General features: G+C 36.4%; 1 protein-coding gene across 4 annotated transcripts in view; it reads right to left on the minus strand.

Moving 5' to 3' along the window:
• Positions 1 to 24165, minus strand: part of PDE4D (phosphodiesterase 4D) — a 352649-nt gene that overhangs the window by 104197 nt on the left and 224287 nt on the right. The window contains exon 1 of one of the 4 annotated variants that reach the window (XM_066181180.1): positions 21435 to 21793. The exons of the other annotated variants lie outside the window; for them this stretch is intronic. Within the exon in view, the coding sequence (XP_066037277.1) occupies positions 21435 to 21499 (65 nt within the window). The 5' untranslated portion in view covers positions 21500 to 21793. Of the gene's footprint in view, positions 1 to 21434; positions 21794 to 24165 lie in introns of those variants that run through there. 4 annotated transcript variants of the gene reach the window in all.

Below are 24165 nucleotides of genomic sequence, written 5' to 3' on the forward strand. Positions count from 1 at the left end.
AAATAGCTAAAAAAACTACCCTGTGATTAGTGACAAAGATCTTTTGCAAAGAGTACCTGTGACAGAAGGTGGCAGGACTAAGCATTCATGGCTACTCCATGCTACTCTCCAATGCCAGAAAATGCAACATAAAATGATAGAGTCATAGGCTGGTTTGGTTTGGAAGGGATCAAAAAATGATCTCATTTCAACCCACCTGTGACAAGAAGGAATACACCTTCTGCCAGATCAGGTTCCTTAAATAAATCTCCATTCAACCTGGCCTTGAACACTCACAGGGCTGGGGCACTCAAAAAGTTCCTGGGCAGCCTGTTCCACAGGCTCAGTGTTCTCACAATAAGGAATTTCTTTCTAACATTTAATCTAAACTTACTCTTCTTCTTCTTTAAGCCATTACCCTGTCTCTTGGTAATACATTCTCTAACAAAATGTCTCTCTTCAGGGTTCTTGTAGGCCCCCTTCAGGTACTGGAAAGTGTTTTAATGTCTCCCTGGTGTTCTAAGTCTCCCTTCTCTTTCCCAGGCTGAACAGGCTCCGCTCTCTAAGCCTGTTCCCCCGGAAGGGGTGCTCCAGCCCTCTAATCAGCCTTGTGGCCTCCTCTGGACTCATGCAAACAGACTCAGGTCCTTCAAAGAAAGAGATCCCGTGAGCCAGGAGGTGTGACCATTATGACAAGAGGATCTGCAATCCTCAGCATCATTTATTAAATGTGATGTTATAGTTATAAAACTCTAGTTTTTATAGTTATTAAATATAGTTATTAAATACTTGCACAACTGACCTAAGCAACCTTTTCTTCAAAAACTGTGCATTGAAGAAAACGGATAAAGGCTGTGGACAGAAATGTCCAAACAGAAGAAACTGCAAACCCCAAACTATAGGGACCTTGCACATAGAAGATTTGTTCCACCAGTACAATGTGCACACATAAATATCAACACGAAATCAAGGCCAGCTTCAGAGGATGGTGGACAGGAGACAGCTGGATAAGCATTTGCAGTTGTTTCTTTAGGTATTGTTCTAGATTGCTCATGACAATGAAAGCTCTAAGTAAAGGACACATAATTATATTTGACAGGATTTTTTTTTTCCCACACACCATTGTAGCATTCCTCTCATTGCAATAAGTAATTGCTGGCAATAAATCACATACAAATTCTGCTTCCAAAAGAATTTGTGTTGGGGTATGTTAACAGCAATTATCACTGAGAGCAAGTTATATATTTTATAAAGGGTGAAAACTCACTGCATTAAGACTTTCAGAGTTCTAAATCTTTTCTACTTTTGTTTCACAAAATTGTTTCATCCTTTCCACTTGAGTTCATTTCAGTTCTTTAAATTCTAGGTATTGGATTTTTTGTTTGTTTGTTTGTTTGTTTGTTGGGGGGTTTTTTAGTTTCTAATTTTTTCTATTGAATTATTTTTATTTTATACAATGTTTTTGTATTTAGTTTACCAAATGTGCTAGATTTTTCTGTTGCTTCCTCTTCGCTAGACTTCTACTAAAAGTCTCAAGGTATATGTAGTGATCTGAGTTCTGGAAGTTCTTTTCCACATCCAAGAAACAGACTTTAAAAGGAAACAAGTTCAGGAACTGAGCTTGGAAGATTGCTGAGATGAATTATCTTGTGTGTATGCACTCACACTGGTGTTAGACCCTGAGCACATTCAGTTAGTGCATGTAATGTCGAAGATAATTCATCTCGCTAATCCAAATCAAATTATAATCTACAACAATGAATCATTTGGGTCTTGTTTTTCCTGATTTTTAGAACATTATTTTAATGTCAAATATATTATTATAATGCCGAATAGCAGTACCTAGGAGGGCTGCCTGATATTCCACATTATAGGACTGTGTTTTTCCTGTTGTTAAATTGCTAAATTCTGTGCTGCAATTTTCTTTCCAAATTTTTAAGGGGGAAAGAGGGTCAACTGTTGATAGAAAGTGGCAGAGAAAATATCTTTTAATGTTTAAGATATTATGGAAACTTTTGTGAGATAATCTAATGACTCATATTTTGCTGCTTGAAGTATGGGTTTAGCCAAGCATCTGCAAATGTTGTAGCTTTTTATTGATTCTGTGAACCTCTTCATAAATTCCAAAAAGTTATAAGTATAGGCCAAGATTAAGTGTCACCTCATGTGCTACTGTGGTATGTTTTTTTAAAGTCTCCTGTCTTGCTCAGAGTCCTGGAGGACTTTGAGGAAAAAGCCCCTGTTAGTGGGGTATTTGTATCTTTCAATGTATAAGATACAAAGGGCTACCAAGAAGTAAGAGAGAATTATTATATTATCAGGAACTGGAAATAATTTTTGCTCAAGTTGCAAAGCACCGGATAACAAACCAGACACATCAACTTTATCGTGCATCACTAGTTAAATGTTTTTAATTTTTGAGGTATCCACATGCTCAAGCCACCAACACTCACAAACACAGATTAACTCAGAACCTCTGTGCAGTTACTCCTCAGGATGGATCAAAGGTCCATCAGATCCGCTATTGTCTCTCTAGGAGTGCTAAAAGTGAATGCCAGTGGAAAAGGGTAAGAAGAAGCAAGTAGAAGTGCTACATCTCCCTAGTGACCCAGCTCCTCATCATTTGCTCACCATTTCATTGAAACAATGATCTGAATACAAGAGTCATTCCATGCCAAGGAGAGCAAAAAACCAAAGCCCTAGACATTGCATTTTGAATGTTTGAGTTAGGAAATATTTTCACTTTAATCTCTGTGGTTTAATATAGTCAGGATGGTAACAATTCTTTCTATCCCAAGCATGATATGAAAATTAATTTAATCATCTGTGAGAAGCAGTAAAGTGGTAAGCAGCATAGAAAAGCTAATAAAAGCATTAAAGCTGCTTTTACAATACATATGAACAGCAGATTGTCAATAAAGCATGTGACCATATAATGAGAAGCAAGAAAATTATAAAATACCGAATATTTTATGAATTGAGTTGCATTTCTTTTGAGTGCTCAGTGAAGTAAAAACAATATAGAACCACATAGGTAAAGCATGAAATTATTTATGCACAGGACTAGACCAAAGTTTCAAAGCCAAATGCAATCTAGGTTTTTATGCTTGACTTTTCAGTCATAATAACATGGATATCAGGTTATTGTGTATACATTTGAGCACATGTTGAAGACCCTTGCATTTACTATTGCTTATCTACAGTTTTCTATTTCAGCCTACTCTAGCACTACCAGCAGCTGTTAATGGCAGACTATCAGAAATCTCAGACTTCAAATGCAGTGTTGCAGGTTTGCCTTCTCTGTTAGTGCTAGTACACAGACAAAGAACATAGTCCATTTCGGTTATAATGAAAGTTTGATTAACTTCATCTTCTGCTCATCCTCAAGATCATTGGAACACTTCTTTCACAGTCTCATTTTGATTAACTACTACTGTAATATAAGCATATTTTTGTTACAATCTCTCCTGCTCCTGTATTGTCTGTTTCTACCAGCCACTGTAAGATCCCTATTGAGCACATGAAAGTTGGATTCTGAAAGCAAACATTACAAAGCAAAATCTACTGAGCTATAAATATAGTGCTTTAACACAATAAAGATAATATTATGACATGTAAAGTTACTATACATATTATACAACTCTCATTTGGAAAAATATCTAAATGAACAGAAGTCTAAAAATGTTCAAGGACTATTAAAAAATTAATTGGAACTGAGAGAAAACCCTCTAACATTGGTTGCTACAGTCTTCAGGTGCCGCACACGGTGCTAAGCTATCACACTTTTCTGTGCTGCATCAAAGTGAGTCTTTCTCTGTGCAGGAATGTAGTAACAGGAACGCCAGTTTACATTGCTTGTAGAAAGACATTTTTTTCCAGTATTAAATAAAAACTTTCAAGCTGATTATATGTAGTTAGTTGAAAGAGAAGCTGAAAAAAATACACTTTTTTAAAATAAATGTGAGTGACCTGGCAAGCCAGAGCTGTTAAAAATCACTGTGTATTGTAAAACAAAATGTTCTGTGAAATTCTTACAGGGGAAGACCAAATAATTTTATTAAAATTTACAACTCAACCTTGCCCCATGCAGAAATATATATCTGTAGATCTATTAGGGCCAGCTAAAAATTTCTTATGGGTTACAGAGTTATCTGTAAGCACAAACCAATTCCATAGAATAAGATTTGTGCTGAAATTTGCACTAAGAATTTGGGAGGGGAGATAATTGCTTTCTACTGTTCTTGCCTATCAACCATCTTCCCTGCTGTAACAATGCATCTGCTGCCATTCTCCATTGGGCAAAATGTGCTCCCTTTCCTCACCCTTTCCACAAGCCCTTCCCCAAACACCAAAAGAATATATGTTTAAACTAACAAAATCATTGCATAGTCTGGGCAAATCATAACAACTGAACTATAGAGTTTCTTAGGACAAAATTATTAACATGACATGTGTTTACAAGTAGAACAAAAATAATCAGAGGCATAAGGGCATTTTTTTGTAAAGGAATTTCCTGTTACCAGGAAAAATTGTGCATGGTTTACTTGATGCAGTGCAAAAGAGAGTTGTCGGGCAACTTGATTCCAAAAGTCTATTTTCTTGATCCTGATGTCATTACTAAAATTAGGAGAGGATACACCATAATTGCTGGCGCCAAGGAGTAGATTATATCACTCAGGAAACATTAAAAAATGCATAAACCAAGAGAGCAAGGAGAAAGCCCGCTATCTCTCATCAGTCCCTACAGATGAAAAAATGTCACTGTAACATTGTTGCTTTTGGAATAGCCTTCAACTCTTTTCCCCTAACATCTAGTTATTACATCCTGTGAAGTGTTCCCAGGAGGATCAACAGCTTTGCCAAATGAAATCTGCTCTTAAAGCAGTGCTTTTCAACAAAACTCAGCTTAGGCACCCAGAGCACTGCCACGCTGACCGCTCAAGGAAGTGGTGATCTGCCCTCCCAGCTGGCACCACTCTCGATGTGTTGGATTATTCCCTTTTCTGACCTAGAAATGGGGCAACTGAGAGGCGTTTTAAAAACTTTTATTACATTTTCAGTCTCATGTGAAGGGTGAGAAAATACAGATGTTATAATTCACACCATCACAATCAGAAGCCAAACTATTTCCTAATTACAATACATTATGAGTGTTTCTGGGCCTATCAGTTTTTGCCACACAATGCTTTAATGCCTTTAAGCCAATTATCTAAAATTACCTTTACAATGCATCTTTCATAGTTTTATTTGTCCAAAATATCCAGTCTTATTTGCAAGGCCATCATTTGCGACTTGTTTCTAGTTCCATTTCTCTCTCAACATTGTCTGTCCTATCCCATGGCATTTCTAAGTCAGCATTTTCTATCTTGAAGTTTGAATACAGATAAATACTTTGTGAGCTTTCTGTCAGGCTTAGAGAATTCTCTACAAATCCATTTTCCACATAGATGCACCATCCACCACCATGTCTAACCCATGATCTGGGGTAAAATTCATGGAAAGGCTTTGGCTCCCAAACCTTTGCTTAAGGTTTCTACCTTAAGCAGAGTGGAGGAGACGCCCAGGCAGCGGAAGGAGGGACAAACCATCAGGATATCCTTTGTTACATTTGTTTCTTTTGTGGGAATAAAGTAGGATAAGAGGATTCAAAACCTGTTCTCTCACTGGATGAGTAATCCTGACTGAAACATTTTATCCCCTTCCGTGCTTACATTTCCCTACCTGCAGAATGGTAACTTTGTAAAGGGCCAAGAGTTCAGATCCTTGAAAACAACGAAAACTAAACAAATAAAAAACTTTGTACTGCCTAAAATTAATATTAAATGATATTAGAAGGAGGAGTTTTAATTTAGCAGTAGGAGTTTAGGAGTAGTAATAAGAGCAGTAGAAGCATCAGAAACACTGGTCTAAAAGGATGTATCAAAAGCAGATATAGGCGAGAAAATAAGAAAATTTACTGCTTATCCTCATAGAAAACACATGAAGGAATAGGAAGGATAGAAGACTAGCTTATTTACTTGTTTTGGTATATGGACTTTTCAAGATCTCCTCCATAAAAAATGGAGTGGAAGAAGACATTAAACCAGGTATTTCTGTGAAGTTTCAATATGAAAGAAGGGAATAATGGAGAAAAAAAAAAATACAAGGAAAAAAAAAAGAGACAATGAAACAAACGACCAGAAAACAAAACAAAACAAAACAAAACAAAACAAAAAAACCCAACAAAAAACCCCAACCCTTCACCAAACATTTGTTATAGGAAATGTTATCAAAATGTTTAGAAAATAAAGAAGAAAATCTTTTTTTACTTCAGGTGAGAAGATGATTAGATTTTTATAAAATGTGGTTTCATTTTTGCCTCCAACATGCTGTACTTCTATAAGACACAGAAAACAATTTTGAATTCTCCTTCCAGACAGAATTAAATGGGTTTGGTTTTTTTGTTTGTTTGCTTGTTTTTGGTTTTTTGTTTATTGTTTTTGTTGGGTTTGTTTTGTTTTGTTTTTTCTGAGAACAATAACTGAAAGGACTAAATAAATTAAATAAATAAATAAAAAGTTTAATGAACAATTAATGCACTAGATGAAACATTACTGAGGTATAAAGGAGAAAAATCTGTCAGTGGCTAAATATGTGCTTAGAATACTCTCCTACTCAGTCCTGGCAGGACTGCACTTAGGCAAGTATCTCCTCCTGGGAATCTTGTAGTTTTGCACTAAGGAAGCCTCATCAGTACATATTTTCCCACAATATGCTTTTTTTACCCATCCAAGTCATGGCTTTTTGTCCACAGAGGAGAACCTGCCCATCCATGAGAAAAACATGCTATCAAAAAAGATAGCAGGTTTGTGCATTATTTTTCTCTTTGAAATCTTTTTGTGATTGCTAAAAGTTAAGGCAATGAAAACAAAAACTAATTTATATCTAACTTCTCTAATGAATGAATGAAGTAGAATTAAGAAAACACAATTTTTGCTAATGAACTTCAGTGTCAACATGAAAGTGCAATTTAGTAAGCATGAATTTTCAGAATATTCATGGGTTTGTGCAATTTCAGGGATAACATGCCTGAGAAATTAAAGGTTTGACTAAAACCAAATAAATTCCTCAAGGAGTTTTGAAAGGAGAGAGGGAAGGCAGAGAATTTTTGCTTATATATCAAATATTGAAGTTCATACAATTCCCTGGCACCTGAGAAAATGAAAGAAACAATTATGGGAATATCTCAATCATTTAAATCTTCAAGAACTATTACATTATATGGTAATATTTGTGATTATCTCCATATTCCATCCTTTATGGGAAGCTGGATTTAATTTATTTTCCAAGCACCTGCAATAAAAAATATTGCACAAAAATAAAGCTAATATTGCAATAAAAAATAAAGCTAAATTTCAGGAAATGGTTCCTTTAATTTACCATCAATGAATACAGTGTCTGAGGCTAATTTGACATCAAATGAAGTAGAAAGTATGTCTGAAACCAGATGCTGATTCTGAGCCACACAGAGATAGCAAGGTCAAAGCAGTTCAGAAGTCTGCTCTCAAAATCATTAGTCACCAGGATTTTTAAGGCAAAATCCTTGACAAGATTCACACACTTAAAAAAGAGGAGCAGCAGGCAAAAGGGGAATGGACTGGACATGTATGCAGAAGGAAGAAGAAGCAACAAAGGATTCTTACTCTGCAAGCTCATCTGTTTTAGGAAATACCCATCTGCAGCAAATGAATTTCTATTTATCAATACTTCTTATTAAAGACTGGGGAAAAGGGAGGTGCTAGTGAGAAAAAGTACATTCCAAGAGCTGATATCCCCTAGATTTTCTTCTCTAGATAAAACAACTGAACTGGAATTTCAATTATTATCACAATTTTATTATTATTTTCTTTCAGGGGTCTCTTCTGAGGATTTTTGAAAATAACTGTAAAGTTCTTGAAAATTCTTCATTTTGTGATTCTGGATTTCCAATTGCCAACAAGTATTTAAACTAAAAAAAAAAGAAAAATAAAAAATTTTTTTAAAAAATCTTATTTTGAAGCAAAAGCCCAAATTTTACCATGCTCAATACCTCAAATAGAAAAAAAGAAAAATGGAGGAGGCAGAGGGAGCAGCTGGCCTATGTGAATGTTAAAAAAAGATCCAGTTTGGCTTTCAGTTACAATGAATCATACAGAACTATTTCTAGTACCAGGAACCAATAAGATGGGGAACCAATTTTCTAACTACTGGTTTGAAAATCAATCAGTTTTAGGTGGTGAAGCAAAACATTCTGAGGAGTTGCTGGAAGCTGAAAATCGTATATTTTGCATCCATCTAATGATGCATACCATGTAATGATACATATGCCATAATAATGGCATGAACACAAAACAATATTTTACTTTTAAAAAAAATAATTGTTAGAAAGCTATAAATGCACAATATCAGTAACAAAGTCAGATGGTCATCTTACTAACGTAGGGAGAAACTGTGGGTGGGGGAAGTGGAAAAGCTGTTTGGACAAGATGAAAAGCTGTGATGACTTTACAAAATGTCATTTCCTAGTTATTTATTTCCAGCCTCTTTCAAGAATGGATATACCAAGGAGAAAAAAATACATTGCTTCACAGCTGTGACCATCCTGCTTGCCAAAAATGCAAATGTAATTATTATCTGTGAATCAAAGAAAAACTGTGGCACTGCTGATACATATGAGTAAGGCCCAAAGCCTGGCATGTTCACCTCATCACTGGAAGTTTTCGGGGCTGTCCTGGATGGGGCTGCCAGTAACCTGACCTAGCCAAGGAAAGGTGTCTCTGCCCATGACAAGGAGTTGCAACTAGATGATCCTTAAGGTCCCTTACAACACAAACCATTCTGGGGTTCTATGGTTTTTTATGGAAATGCAGATCTCTATAGGTGAAATTCATATTAATTGGGAAGGACTCTCTTTGCATGTTTGGAAGAGCATCAGTTAGAAACTGACTGACACCAGGATCACCGTTGTAAGAGAAAAAAATCCTTTTAATAGGCAATTGTGGTATTTGAGTTTATGAAGGCTGATGCCACCCACTAGGGGTTCAAAAAGTGGTTCCTAATGTTTTCCCAACTCATGTCTTTGACCCTTAAAGAATGGAAAACAGCAATAAAGTCACCAATCATAGTGTTACCAAGCATAAAAAAGCAGTGTCTGTGCCAATATTAACTGAGTCACTCAATGTTTCCTCAAATGTCCTGGACTATACATGGCACCAAACTGAAACAGTCATTTTGGTCATACTGAAACCTAGGCAAGCATAGATCTTTCCTTAACAGCATGGAGTTCAGAGCAGATGGCACTGAGGTGATTATCATGTCTTGACTAATGTCAAAAGGGACACTAAAACAAAACGAGAGATTAGCTTGGCCAGTGTTCCCTAGAGGATAAATCAAAAAAATAAGCTTTTGCAGACTAGGCTAAAAAGGGCACAGCTTCAATATCACTGAGCCAGCCAGCATCATTTTCCAGCTCATTAAATGAAGGGCACCTGAACAGTTTACTTGAGAACTGACACAGAATAGGTTGAACTTTTGAAAAGAAAGTAATCATGCAATGGTAGGGCCTATCACAGATGATGAGCAAACTTAAACAAAGGATTCTATTGGCTTTGATTCATGTATTCCCATGCCTTTCAAAAATATTTTAACTTTTAAAAGCCCTCTTAAGCTGTGTATATTTCCCCTTGAATACTGTAATTCCCGCCCCCCCCCCCCCCCCCAACACACACACACAGTGTCAATTACTCCCTGATTCTTGACAGATTTCCTCTATGTGTGGGTAAAAATGAAAGATTATTATCACCAGGATTTCCTGTAATAACAGGTAACAGTGATAAGAGCCTGGTACACAGTTTTGCTGGTTTTGGGTTCCAAATCACAGATTTTTTTCTATTGTGAAATAGATTTGAACTGTCAGCAACTTAAGGCAGATAAATCCATCAAATCAACACTAAAGAGAGAGAGAAAGTAACAACCCAGTCACCTCTTTGGACACTGACTGTCTTCCAGAGCTAATAGAATGGCTGTAGAAATGGGCACTGAACATTGAGAAGTAATACTGAAACTTTGGAGGTATTGGGATACTTAGAGTGCAGGTTTTGGTGTATCGTGAGCTGGATACAAGAAAACATTACATTCCAAATTTTAAAAGTCTGTTTTCTAAAGCACAAGAAAAGAACTGAGAGTTACGGAAGGATATAAAGAGAGACCCAAAATATTCACTCTTCGAGACACAAACCAAAGAGCAGCCACAGTGACTTGAGCAGAATGTTTTTTCTCTTATCACAGGAAAGGCACACATCTACTATCTCATTATCTTATTCATGCAGAGGTTTATACTGCAGAATAAAGGCAGAAAAGAAGTCAGGGAAACATCATTGTTATTCAATCTGGACAGAAACGAATCACAGGAGTTCCTGACACACACCCAATTCTCTTTTCAGCTCTGTTCTGTTGGCAGAACAAAATCAGGATGATTTGACTTTTTCAGAATCTCTGGAAAATGAAATAATGAAGCATGGGTATTAAAGAGTAAATAAACCTAAAGAAATTTAGAAAAGGATGGAACAAGAGATAGAATATGAGCCAGGAATGAAAAGTTATCAAACCCCAGTTTTCTGCTGCTGTAAATTAGCATTTACTTAATTTATAGTGTAGATTTTTTTTCCATTTAAATGAACCGTTATTCCCAAGAAAACAAGATTCCAGGATTGAGCAGAGTATGGTTGAAACTGCAACCTGTATTACATGAATTGTTTCACGTCCAGGTGGTTGAATGACTGACAAGAGATAAAAAAAGTAGTAGGAAATCAAATTATTTTAGTTTGTATGTTTCAATTTCAGAATTCAGCACTATTTTAAGACTAAAGTAATGTAAACTTGAGGGTGACATAAAGAAAACCTTAAACTCATTTAGAAGCATTAACAACATGTCTGTAAATGTTTCCTTCAACCTAGTTGCCTACTGCAAATTAGTTTCAAGCCATGCTTTACAGAATCATGCTCAAGTGGAAAGCTGTTTGTACATTTTTAATTGCTTCCACATCACTGAAAATGATTTGGAGGGAACTTGTGCTACAATGAAAGTGAGTGGGAAAAGGGTCTTCAGTCTCCAGCATCAGCAAAGGATCCTTTCAGGGTCTTAGTTCCATTTAAAGCCAGTAAGAACATATGGTGTTTTTTTCCCTCTTTCCACTGCTGAACTTCTCAGGGTAGTTCTGTGCATTTGGTAGCCAAAATAAGCATGCAAGGAGTGCAACAAGGGACTAATATGGCCTCTGCCACTAAAAAACATCTGCTGATGAGTATAACCAGAACATCTACCAGGTGAGGTACTGATACTGCTGTTCTTTCCTGACCTGACATTTTCATTTTTCATAGACAAATATATTCCATTTTACACTTACTGGGTCTGTCAGAGGAAGCTTAAATAGACATCTCACACTCTTACTGCAAGTGCAGGCCTGATGACTTTTAAATGTTCTTCTTTGCTTCATCATATTTCTCTTCACAAAATGGGGTTATACCTGCCAACATTTTTTTTTAATTCAGTTTCAGATTTAACAGATGAAAAGTAAATTAAAAACTGCACAGAGGAATCAGATGAAATCTATCCAGCATCTGTGAAACAGCATTTCAGTCTATCAAATGTCCTTCCTCTGTATTTCCTTTTTCCTGTGTACACTTCAACACCAGCAGATAAAAGCATTATCACACCATCTTTATGCAAAGCATGCAAAGTAAACACACATATGAATCCAGAATAGGAATACACACACACACACACACACAAAAAAAAAAAAAAAAACCAAAACAAAAAACAAAAACCCAAAAACAAACAAACAAAAACCCCACACTTTTTAAAAAGGTCCCAAACATCAATTGGCAAAACTTGAAAAAACTTTTCATTTAGATCACACAGGGCAAATTAACAGCACAGGTTTGCACAAATATCTAAACTTGAAGGTCAGGCTCCCCAGAGGTCCCTAGAGAGAGAGCTCAGAGAAAATCTGGAAACACCTGTCTGTATTAGGATGTCATTTCTGATTTTATGAAAAGCCCTCTGGATATACATGAATTCTTGTGTTGACTATGCAAGCATGGTGAAAGGAATGTCTGAAAAATGATAAGATTCTAAAAACAACGGATCTTTTACTCACCCTTTAATTTCTGAAATTTACAATATTTTCTATAATCATTAAATCTTTAATTTTTAAATGTGAGAGCTGACAGTGTTGTGTGATAATTAGATTTGCATATATAAAAATTCCTCAAGCTATGCCAAGGGAGAACGCAATAGAAGATTGATGAAAGAAAGTTTTTTTATGAAAGAAAACATTTGACTGGAACAAAAGTTAGAACCTGGAAAAGAAAAACGGTATTTATGCATAGAGTCTAATTCAGACACCTCTTAGGATGGCATGCAATGAAATCAGCAAGATTAAATATTAGTAAGACCAAGAGGTTCACTTATGGGAATGTGATGCACTTCACTTGGTCTTATAGAACATAAGAAGTGCAGGCTTTATCAGGCTGTGTTTTCTCACACTAAATATGAAGATATACAACTTGTGAGAGGTAAATCTGGTTTTTTTTCACTGGACACACCTGGAAAATACACAGATACAAGCAAGGAAACTGCAAGTTATAGTGTATATTGTAGATGATATATTTTAAGTATGTATGCACATTTCCACAAAAGAACTCTTGACCAACTTTACAGACATCACACATCTAAAGTGCAAATATACCAAGAGGATTGAACTGATTCAAATATATCTGTAGTCATGATACAGCAATAAGGGTGTCAATACAGATGTTGAACTAGGAAGGATGGAAGCTGAAGTAATGCAATTGCTCAGTTTTAGACATAAAAATACCTGTTTTATATCTGTAAGTTTTGAAGGCTAAAATTGAAACCAATATTTTTTCACTAAGTGAAGTTAACAACATGAGAAAAACAGTTTTCTGGCAGTCTTGCGAAGGTACATTTTAATGGCATTCAAATGACAAAGGCTATTTCTAACTCAGTTGGAAAGGAAACTGGGACAGAAAACGTGCAAATGGGAGGAAGTAAAGGTAAACTAGTTACTGTGTCAGAACCCAATAATAATGCATATGTAGAGGGCTAGAACAAGAGAAAAATATATGTTTGTTAAGCCAAGGAAAGGCCACATATCAAATGAAAGCACGGCTCACAGGCTTAAAACTACTAAATGTGGAAACAACTGAGACAATAAAGATGATTATGAATATAAAGCTCTGAGAAGAAGATGATTTTACATAACTGATCTCGTGTAGGGGACGCGCCAGGGCAGCAGCACCCAAGGAGCTTTCATAGTGACTGGCTGTTTGCTTCTCCATATGCACCTCTTGGAAAAATTTCCTGAATTTTTCCTAAACTGTAATCTGCCCTGATGTGTTTTGGGGTGCACGCTGGCAGTAGCCATGAGATGTAGTGGAATTAGTCACCAGGGTGCCACAAGCAGCCTATCAGAGGTTTAACTGGCCTTGTTACAGCACCATCCCTCCAGCACCCCAGGCAGGACAGCATGCACCGACATGCAGCTCTTTGCCACGCATTGTCTTGTCCTGTAGGAATATAGCATTTGTGGGTATAAATATATATATTTGTGGCCTTTTTCATAAATTTTTTGTGGGTACGCACTATAGAGAGATTTTTCAGTAGGGTATTCCATAACTGCATACGGGAAGTTCTTCAAAATTTAAATAAATAACTAACGTAATTACCCAAAAATTGAAACTTAAAAAACCCTCAAAAATTAAAAAAAAAATCCACTAAACGTTCACAATTATTAAAAGAAATTTAAGGATAGATTTTAGAACTACTGAAAGGGTTTTTTCATAAAAATAAATCCCTTTTTTTCTAGTCTGAGCTGATTTTTTGTTCAAATAGTTTATTTCAATAATGATCTTAAATTGTTAAAGTGAAACAAAGCACAGTGAAGCTACAAAACTGATTTTTTTAATTGATCTGTGCTGGATTTATTTTTAGAAATCTGAAAAAGAAAAAGACAGTCATTAATATTTCTGAAGCAATCCTCTTTTTTTAATGCTTAACATTTTGATAGAAGGGGAAAAGTATTTCTTAAATAACTATAGAGAAAACTATTTTTGAATTAGTGTGTGAGGTTTTGAGTGTATTAGTATTTGAGTATTTTTATAAAGACACCAAAAAGTGCTGTTATAAAACTGGCAACTGAAATAGAGAAGCAACAAATTTAAATCATGAGTTCTTTGTGCCTCTCAAATCCTTGAAAATGAGGCCAGATGAACAAATCTCTGTCTGCAATTTAGTTTCTGAAACTGTTCTTTTTATACAATATAGATCTGAAAAGCTTTCATGATTTTTGATGAAAGAAAAAAATGTTTAAAAGGTCATATCATATTATGCATCTCTCTAAGTCATGAATGCCCCCATCTTCAAGCAGAAAGTGCAGAGATCTTCTTCTAGTTGTGTAATGTGAGCTAAGAAACATGCTCTAGTGCGTATTAGTCCGGATTAGAAACCACCATAGCTGAAATCTGATGGGAATCACCATAATGAGATTAAGTAATTTGTGCTGTCATTGAAATGATGACATCACTGCTTAGTGATTTCATGGCTGTGAACTGACCTCACTTTGACTGCAAGGTTCTTCCAACATTATATTTAGCCTAAGTAGCTGGTTTATTCTTGCTGTTATGTTCTAATACTTCCTATTCCATACTGGACTTCCCTTATTTTTATGTAAATATTCCCCTTAAAATAGTAAAACTACTAAATATTAAAGCATGTATTCAGTATAAGCTAAATTAGTTGCATCATAAAGAAATCTGGCTATATCTGTACACTGCAGGTGCCCACATACAAGTTAAATTTCATGTATATGTATTGCTTTATGTTGAATGGTGCTTAGCCTGATAAAACCAGTGACATCAAGAGTATCTCTACTTCTGAGGCAAACATCTAAAATATGTCACAGACATGTCGTAGACTGAGAGCAAGTAATTCTCTCCACCAGGTTACTAGATCAGGTAGGGTAGGTTTCTGTCCAGATGAGCTGAATCCCACCTGTTATGCCTTACACTTTATTTGTGCATCTCAGGTAGGAGAATACAAGATAGGAAGAAAGATAAACTCCTGAATGAGGAATTAAAACAAACAACTGGTTCAGATGTGGTGTAATGGAAGGCAAGGGAGAAGCCTTCCATCATGGTTTCTCAACATTGATCCAGGTGGAGACTACCTTCTATCCTCACTTGAACTAGCTGTAAATTGGCTTTTGGTCATTCAATCTGAGCTGTCAAGTAAAATCCCCATGAAACTTGCTGCCCTCTCCCTTATTTTACTCTAGAAACAGTGGCCAAAGTGCCACATCTTCACTGGGCCTCATGGTTGTTGATTTGAACAGAGCTTTGTCCACAAGCTTATAAGATACCAGATGTGCTCAGGGAGAAGGCGTGAGGAGTGTGCTGTAAAGACGAGATTATGTTTTTAGGAAAACTGAAAGTGGATTGTTAATACATTCAAGTGAGAGGCAGAGGACTAAATTGTGGGGTTGTGTGTGATGGAGAAAGAATTTTACATGACTTTATCTGGGTGTAGTTTGAAAGAAGGTATCTCTGAGGAAGTGCCTTTCTTTGCTGGAATCACACTTACCAATTTGTTCTTTTTGGCATGGCTTGCAATGTTTGTTTGTTTAAAAAAAACATACTTGTTTTTACAAGACAGGAGTTCTTATCACATTAATGTTAAAGTAACTGGATTTTATGTTGGCAAGTCTAATACTTCTGCTCTACAAAAACACAGAGATGGGAACGTGCCAAAAAATGGCTAAAAAAACCCAGTAAAAATTATTTAGAATCACTAGCTCAACTTGAAATGGCAGTCAAAAAAGCTAGCAGCATACTGAACATCAACAAAGGTGCTGAGAAGAAGCTATAATTTGACCACTGTGTGAGAACTTTGATGCACTCACTTCTTGGGTAATGCTGTTCTCTGGTCTTTGCATTTCAAGGATACAGTGATGTTTGAGAAAATACAGTGAATGAGTGCTAAAATGATCAAGGGATTGGTCAGTAGCCTGTTAAAGAAAATATAAGAAGGCTACAAGTTTTCCATTTCTACAAGAAAAGGCTGAGGAGGTTATAACTGAATATTACAGAATCATGAACCTGTTGAATAAGTGAATACAGAGTCTTTCATTAAATGCTGCAATGACAGAACTGATTTTAAAGCCCAGTAAAGAAAGAGGCTTTCCTACATAGGCAAAAAGGTTGCCAGAAGGCTGTAGGGAAAGGCAGTTTTCTGCCAGATTCAGAAAAGAGATGAGGCAAATATATAGGGGAACAGGTACATAGATGATCTGCAAAAGGGATGGCCAGGGTGAACTCTGTAACATCCCTAATACAACACCAGAAAATGCTGGGCAACATGATGGATTGCAGAAACTGGACAGGGATTCAGGTATTCCTGTTGCTACAGGGGATGACAGAATACTAGGTTAGGAAAACTATTGGCCAGGCCCATTAGGACATGTCTTATTCTGTTAGAAAATAGACAACTCAATCATTTCAAAATCCGCCACTACTTTGTTGACAACACTGCATTTTTTCATTTTCATTTTGTAAAAAAACACTTTTGAACATATCACACCCTGGAAAATAGTGTCATGCTGACTGTGCAGATTTCCTCATTAGTGCTGAACAATAAATAATAGCATATATTTCACCTTGAATTTGCATGGTTGTCTAGATTTAAGACTCATACTGCTTAAGAAAGCCTATTTTTCTTAATGAAGTCACCTATGAAGTCCATCAAAGTCAGACTTCATATAGGAAAGGCTATCTATATCTTGTAAGCTTTCCTCAACATCCAAAAATCCCACAATTTTACATATGATACTTGTACTTTGATCCCTGCCTATGAATTTGGATGGTGTGCAGCTTTCCCAGTGCACCCTATTCAATACCTTCTAAAAGTGCAATTGGATATTACGTGAGGTCCCAACCCTCTTTTGTTTAAGAGCAGTTTTGTAAGATATGACAAGAAGGGACAAGTAATATCACCAACAATGCCTGACACAGACAATCATAATACTGGAGAAAAAAAGAAATTCACCCAACACAGAAATAAAAAACCTTAACCCTTTAGCAACCAAGTGATCCAAATGTTGTTAATATTGTTCACAGTTCCATTTATCTATGTTTACATTCTCTGCCCTGTAGACAATGATTCCTTCAAGGAATACCCTGGTTTTGGCATTGATCTCACCAGCACATGGATTCCAATCCTGGAAGTCAGTAACTAACTTTAAATATAGGTCTTCTCATAATAACCTAGACTTATATGACTCATTCAGTGCCATTTATTGAATATATTCATCATCTTTGTAATGGCAATAGGCTTGCCATCACCAAGGGATTACCCAGGGAACTGAATTGTTTTAGGATGGCCAGTTCCTAAGCAGTGTGATGTGGATTCCTCCTGTCTGAAAGGGCTACCAAAAGTCTGGGTCACAGTTACTGCAGAGTTCCACTTCACAGTATTTTTAAGTCAGGAAACCAGTGCAGCTACCTGAGGTCAGCATAGCTGAATGTCAGGTCATTTGTTTGTTCTAGCTCTTCTGCCCCAGAAACAATGTTATTCATTGATGTCAAGCCACAAGAATTTTACTGTCTCCATTCAATAAAATTTTATTTAGCATCCCTCTTATGATCCACATATAAAGGGCAAGAGAAGGTCCATACAAGAGATCAGTTTTGTCCTGCTTATCTATAAATATGTCACAGACTGAGAAATCCATATTTGACAACATCTTTCAGTAATTTCCAATATACTGAAATTCATCATATTGCAGACAAGCACTATCACCCACTTCTAGAGCTAAGTAAGAACAAATGCATTGTTTTACATAATACTACAGACTGAATTTTTGAAGACTATTCTAGTGACTCTCTGGGTCACTAGACCAGTTGTGCCCTTTTCAGATCAATCAACCATAAGTTCCAAAACTCAGAAAAGCCCAAAGTGGCCAATGTTAAAAAACTAAATAAAACCCAGTAATGCCAACCCACAAAGTAAACAGGTAACTATCTCCAGTCACATCATGCAGAAAGAATTGTTGAAAAAAGCTGACATCATTCCAGAGGCTTATAGCTCTTTTGGCTAGTTATATGTATCATGAAAACAAAGGCAGTTCTAAAATCTGATCAGCTGCACCATTTCCAGCCAGTAGATTCTGTCCAACAAGGCTGCTAGCTTAAATAGCCATCAAGCAAGCATTCTCAACTTCTCATTTAAGCTTCTAAAATTTTAATTCAGTTCTTCAAAATAGACGGAGTTTTATACATTAAAACTTTTCTTTCATTACAAAAGGAAAAAATCAACAGAAATATGACATTTTAAGTGGAACACTACTGCTTTACTGTTCAGAGGCAAATAGTCAAGAAAACGTAATCACATTCTCATTTGGTTGTCTCAGCCAAAGTTTCACTTATTGTGATTTCCTTACTTCCTTGTTATTTCTTCTCTGGAATAAAAAGACACATCAACTGTCTTAGTTGAATAGTCTGCACAATCAACCTTTCTAGATTATTCTCCAGAAGATTTATGATATAAAACCATACTTCATAATCACACCCTGAACTGGGCAATGAGTGGGAGACTTGAGCAGCATTAACGTAACAAGTTCTTGTTTTGTGTAGATACCAACCATCTGTATTTACTTCAGTCTACATAACATCAGGATAAATTTTCCAAGGCACGGAAAGAGAAGGTTTACCTACGGACCCTACCGTCACACTAAACAGCAGCCATGACCAGCCCAAGCACCTTTAATGGGGAAATATTAGAACAATCTGGGCTCACCTGCACCTGTGCAAAGTCAGCTGCGGTACCCATCATAGCACCACCACTGGAGACACCCTTTGATTGCTTTCTAATACTGATACTGAAAAAAATTATCATGCTTTTACCACACATTTGCTTTTACACTGAACTGACTGTATCTTTAGGACAAAGAGGGAGTCTGATTTCAGGGCACCAAGAGGAGAGGTTTCTCTGTCTTATCTTTACATCTCTTCTGTACTTTCAACGGCCTCTGCGTGTCGGGAGGCCGGTTTCTGATCTTCACAGGAACTTTATCCACATGAGAAATGGTAGAGGAAATCCTGAGATCGTTTTTTCTCAGACCCTTGCAAGAGGGGTGTCCATACTTTAAAACAGTCCTGTCACTCAAGTCTCTGTGTTCTTAAGACCCATCTTCTTTGGAGGCACTCCTGCTCCTCTTACATAGACTGGGATCACTATGTCAACAAATTCAGAAAGGAGAATTATGCTCTTCCTGTCTTCTGACCTGAAAACCTACTAGTGCCTCTGATTTAACCCTGATTTAATTTGCCCCTAAGCATTAAGACTGTGGCAAGACTATAGTGCCACTATTCTCTCCTAGAGAACTGCAGGAAGGTGCTGACCCACGGGTAGATACCCACAGATTCAGGCAATAATGCACACAAAGTGAAGCCAGGCAGACAGTTTGGAAACTGGTCCTGCTCAGGCCACTATTGAATGTTGCTGTCTGGGCAGCGAGACTGGGGTGGGCTGGCCCCAGCTGCCACCTCCCCGGAGGCAACCAGGAGCTGAGCTCCGTGTGGGCAGCCAGCAGCTCCCTCCCTTTCTCTTTTATCTCTGCACTCCGTTTTCCCTCTGGTTGGGACAGGGCCTGCCTGGCTCTGCTCCACACCGCCAGAGAACAGCATGTACCCTCTCCAGTAGACTTCAAGTGTCTCCCTGAGAGCCACCTCTGAGTTCAGGTCGTGTTCCCAAACAGCAGGGTAGCAGAGGACTCCCAGTTTATAACCAGCAGAACAGGTATTCTCAGATTTCAGATTAGCAGCACTAGAACTAAAGGCAACAGCAACAAAAGAGAGGCAGGAAGGTATTTAAACAGAATACTTGGTGTTCAAATTAGCCTGCAACTATCAGTTACAAGGATTTTTTTTTTTCCTTTTAAACTACTTTTCTTGAGAATTTATGGAGGTAGACAACAACCAAAAAATAAGGGGGGGGAGGGGGGAGGCAGACCTAATCAGAGGTCCTGATTTATTTGCACAGTTGTACGTAATAGCCAAGGTATGTATGTTTTAGCTCACTTCCTTGGAGACACCCTGCAGAGTGTAGCACATTAGCAATATTTAGTTTACCAACATGGTACTGCATTTTAAAAAGGACATAGAGACACTGCTTACTGCATTTATTTCAGCAGAACTCTGCCTTAGCACTTTCTGAGAACAACTAGGACTACTCTTCACACTGAGAAGGGTACTTGTTTAATTATCTTTTATTACAAAACGGTTTCAGTAAAAGATAACTGGAAGAAATTACTAACTGCTTAAACGGTAATACTGATATGGCTTTCACTCAGAGCCAAAACTATTTGAAACATAAAGTTTTATAAGGCTAATATGCAATTAACCGAATGTCTTTCCTCACGAAGAACTGTGTTTAGTTACTAGACTATCTGCCCGTAACACATCAGTAATTTTTATATTAAAAAAGCTTTATTTAAAAATACACCTTTTTTTACCTGTAAAAGATAGATCTGAATGATTAGTCTATGTGTCTATATGTTTATGTGTTTATTAAAATTATGGTGGTTTTATTAAGAGAGAAGAATAAAAAGTGGGACACATTAAGAGAGTAAATGGAGTTTATCTCTCATACTTATTAGAAAGATGTCCTGTCAGTGCCTATAAAATTTTAAAAAAAGGCATAAAATGATGCTTAAAAAGCATAAAGAAAAAAAAACTATTAAAAAATGCTTTTCTGATTAATAACTGAAAAAAATCTGCAAGAAAATCAGGCAGATTAATATCACAGACTACTTCTACTCCTCTAAGCCTCAGAGAGCAGGGGAAACACATGAAGCGTAACACAGCACAGTCTTACAGATGCTGCAGCAAAGTCTGCTGCTTCCCAGGACACATCTCTACCAGTCAGTCTATTTATGTAGCAAAACTACATATAAGCATCCCAAAATAGCTCACACAAACTATAACTTCATTTTGCTCTGCAATCTCCAGAAATGCAAGCTTTTTGTTAGGATTTCTCTTACTGAAATAAGTCTACTGAAGATTTTTAGAAGGTATCTCTAACTGTAAGGATCGAATCTTACTGCTGAATGGGTAAAATCTATGAAATGTGTTACAAAAAGTAGGAAAAAGGTTCTTTTTGTAAAAATTATATACACTGTGTTTTACAACAAAAAGCAACATAATTTAGCTTCTTACTAATAATTGTGCAACTCAACATCTGAACATTTTCAATAACCATGCAAAATCTATGAAATCAAAATTTATGCCTGTGACTTTCTTGGGACATATATCTGTGTCACAATAGGAAGGAGAGCCTGAAAGAAACAAATGAACCACATTACCACATTGCGTCGGCAGTCCTTAAGGAGCTGGTAGATCGGGATCTTGGCTTCATAACAATGCTCATTTTGAAAAATTCCCTCAGTATTGCTAGCAGTCAGACATCAGTTGTCCTTAAAAAGCTCATTCTCAGAGTACTCCATTTCAAAGTGGTTTTTTTTTTTTTTAAATCCTCTGCATTTTAACACCCTCCAAATCTGTCTCATGTAAAAATCCAGGCTGTGGAGGAAGAATTCTAACGTGCTGCAACTCCTTCCTTTTTCATGCTGAGTTTACTCTAGCACTGTGCTGTTCGGAAATGACAGTGCTTTTCTCCTCTGTCTTGTATTGCCCTGGGAGGAACTAGTCTATTTTGAACCTATTCTCCCTTCAGGTCACATGAGAATGAAGGCAGCTGAAAAGAGTCCCTATCTCTTTCTTGCAGTTTGATAACAACAGGTTTAAAGGTCAATACCATTAAAAAAAAAAAAAAAAAAAAAAAAAAAAAAAAAAAAAAAAACCACACCAAAAAAACCACCCAATACAGCTGGCTAATAAATGAAAGGAAAGGATAAATGTAAGTTACAGTAACATTTCTCAGTTTGCAGAGAAATTCCACTTACAGAGTAGATAAATTAGTCTCTGTGGAGTAAAGAAACTAACAAAGATTTTTTCATTCCAAATCAACTAAAACCCTTACCCAGAAATGCAATTCTTCCCTTTCTCTTTCTCCTAACACTTGCTTATATACTGTGAATAAGTGCTATTGTCTAACTTCACAAACCAGAAATTATTCCCTGTCTGAAAGATATTCAGAGCCCTGTGGGGAAGTTAAATAAAAATTAAATATCTTGTTGACTATTAAAGTCATACACACATAGATAGTGATTGTTATTAATCACTGAAGGACAAAATACCTTAATTGAAGAGCTGTAACATGACATCCTTTCTGCTATACTGCATGTATCTTTTTCTGTTATAATAATTACATTACCAGTTTATGCATTACAAAGAAATTGCATTTATAATTTCTAGACAAAAAAAAATCATAAAGGCTATGAGACTTAATTCCTATGTCGATATATTTGTCAATTTCAGCATTCAAAGAGGGGGAATGCAGCAAACAAAATGAGGATTATATTGTTTAATTTATAAATTTTTGAAAATACTCTGAACTGTGTTAGAATTGATTTTAAACTGAAAGAACAAACTTATTCCCAAACAAGTGTTTACATGTATAATAGCCATTCCTTTACAGTCTCTACAAGTGTTGCAGTAAATTATTTTGAATAGTAGTGCATCTAGGTTAATAATAAAAACAGGCACTGAAGATTGCATTTATAAAATTTATATAGACTTGGCAAATAAAAGGAAGATATGATAAATAGATTATACATCAAAAGATCAAAAAATTAATCAAACTGGAATGTGTGTAAGGCTCTCTACAATCTTTGCACTTTATTTTTTAACAGTACAATAAAATGCATACCAACTACACTGTATATCACCAGGAAAGATCCCAACTGCCCTGGAGGCTTTTACCAGTGATCTGCATATGAAGTGTTCCACAAGAGCAGAAGGAATGTTAATGTTTCTTGCTCTGCATTCTGTTCTTCATGTTTTCCATGTTTTCTGGGACTTATCTCCCAAATATCACTTAGTGACTTGCAAAGGACCTTTTGTAGGGGTCCTATGGAAGCACAAAAGTTAACTTCAATGAATGGACAAGGCATCTGAGGTAAATTTAGCTCGAAGGGTCATATAGTCATAGGACCTTTAGTAACAGTTGGGTCTGTCACTGTGCAGGTCACACGTCTATAGAAGTGCACATAAATCAGGCACCATGTTGTGAACCTTTTTTACTCCTTTAACAGATGGAATAGGTCATGAAAAAAAAAGTCAGATAAAATATAGATCCTTGACTGTTGCAGAATACCTGGCCATTTTAAAGCTCTGGTGGTTTTTTTACTTTTTCTTGATTATTTATAAACATAAACATTATTCCAATTTTATGTAAGAAAACAAAATTAGGCAGAACAGAGCTTTTGACTAAGTTTTTTGCAATGACATACTGGAATGGAATATTCAAAGACTATTTCTGCTTTGTCACAAAGTATATCTCTAAGGATGATCTGTTTTCAATAGTTTATCAGACAAGATGCAGCCTTTTACTTGTAGTTACTAGAAATATAACTAGAAATATTAACACATTTGGATACTAAGCACAACTATACAATATAAATACACTCTAGCTTCAGGTACTCAAGTGTTTGAGTCACTGTTTTTCAATGTCAATTCAGAAAAAAGTTCTCATGGGGTCACAGTTCTCCATCACATTAACCAAATACCAACTCCCACTGTGAACCTGCTTCCTTTGTTAGTCTCCATCCTCAGCTCTTTAGAAATAAACTCCTGTTCTCCAAGTACCTACCAGCTTCAACTATTATGAAATATATATTAAGCAACCATACTTCAGGTAGCCAAATCAGAAACTGTCTTCAGGGAGCAACCTTAGAACCATAGGCTTTCCACAAAAAAGGGAGTCTACCATGAGGAAGGAGAGCTTACAGTCCTCCAGGGAATTTTATCTGAAATTCATCAGTTGACTTTCTCAATGCTAAACCAAAGGAGCCTCTTAATTTTTGTTATGAGAAAGGCCAGCCTTTTTTTAGAGAGGTTTCTAGAGAACTCATTAAAATAACTTTAGCACTTAACAGTAGCTTCTAATTCATACATAAAATCTGTTGTTCTACA

Source organism: Chamaea fasciata, unplaced genomic scaffold (genome assembly GCF_029207755.1).
Source record: "Chamaea fasciata isolate MVZ Bird 193981 ecotype frontalis unplaced genomic scaffold, bChaFas1.0.hap1 SCAF_4, whole genome shotgun sequence".
Classification (NCBI taxonomy): Eukaryota; Metazoa; Chordata; class Aves; order Passeriformes; family Sylviidae; genus Chamaea; species Chamaea fasciata.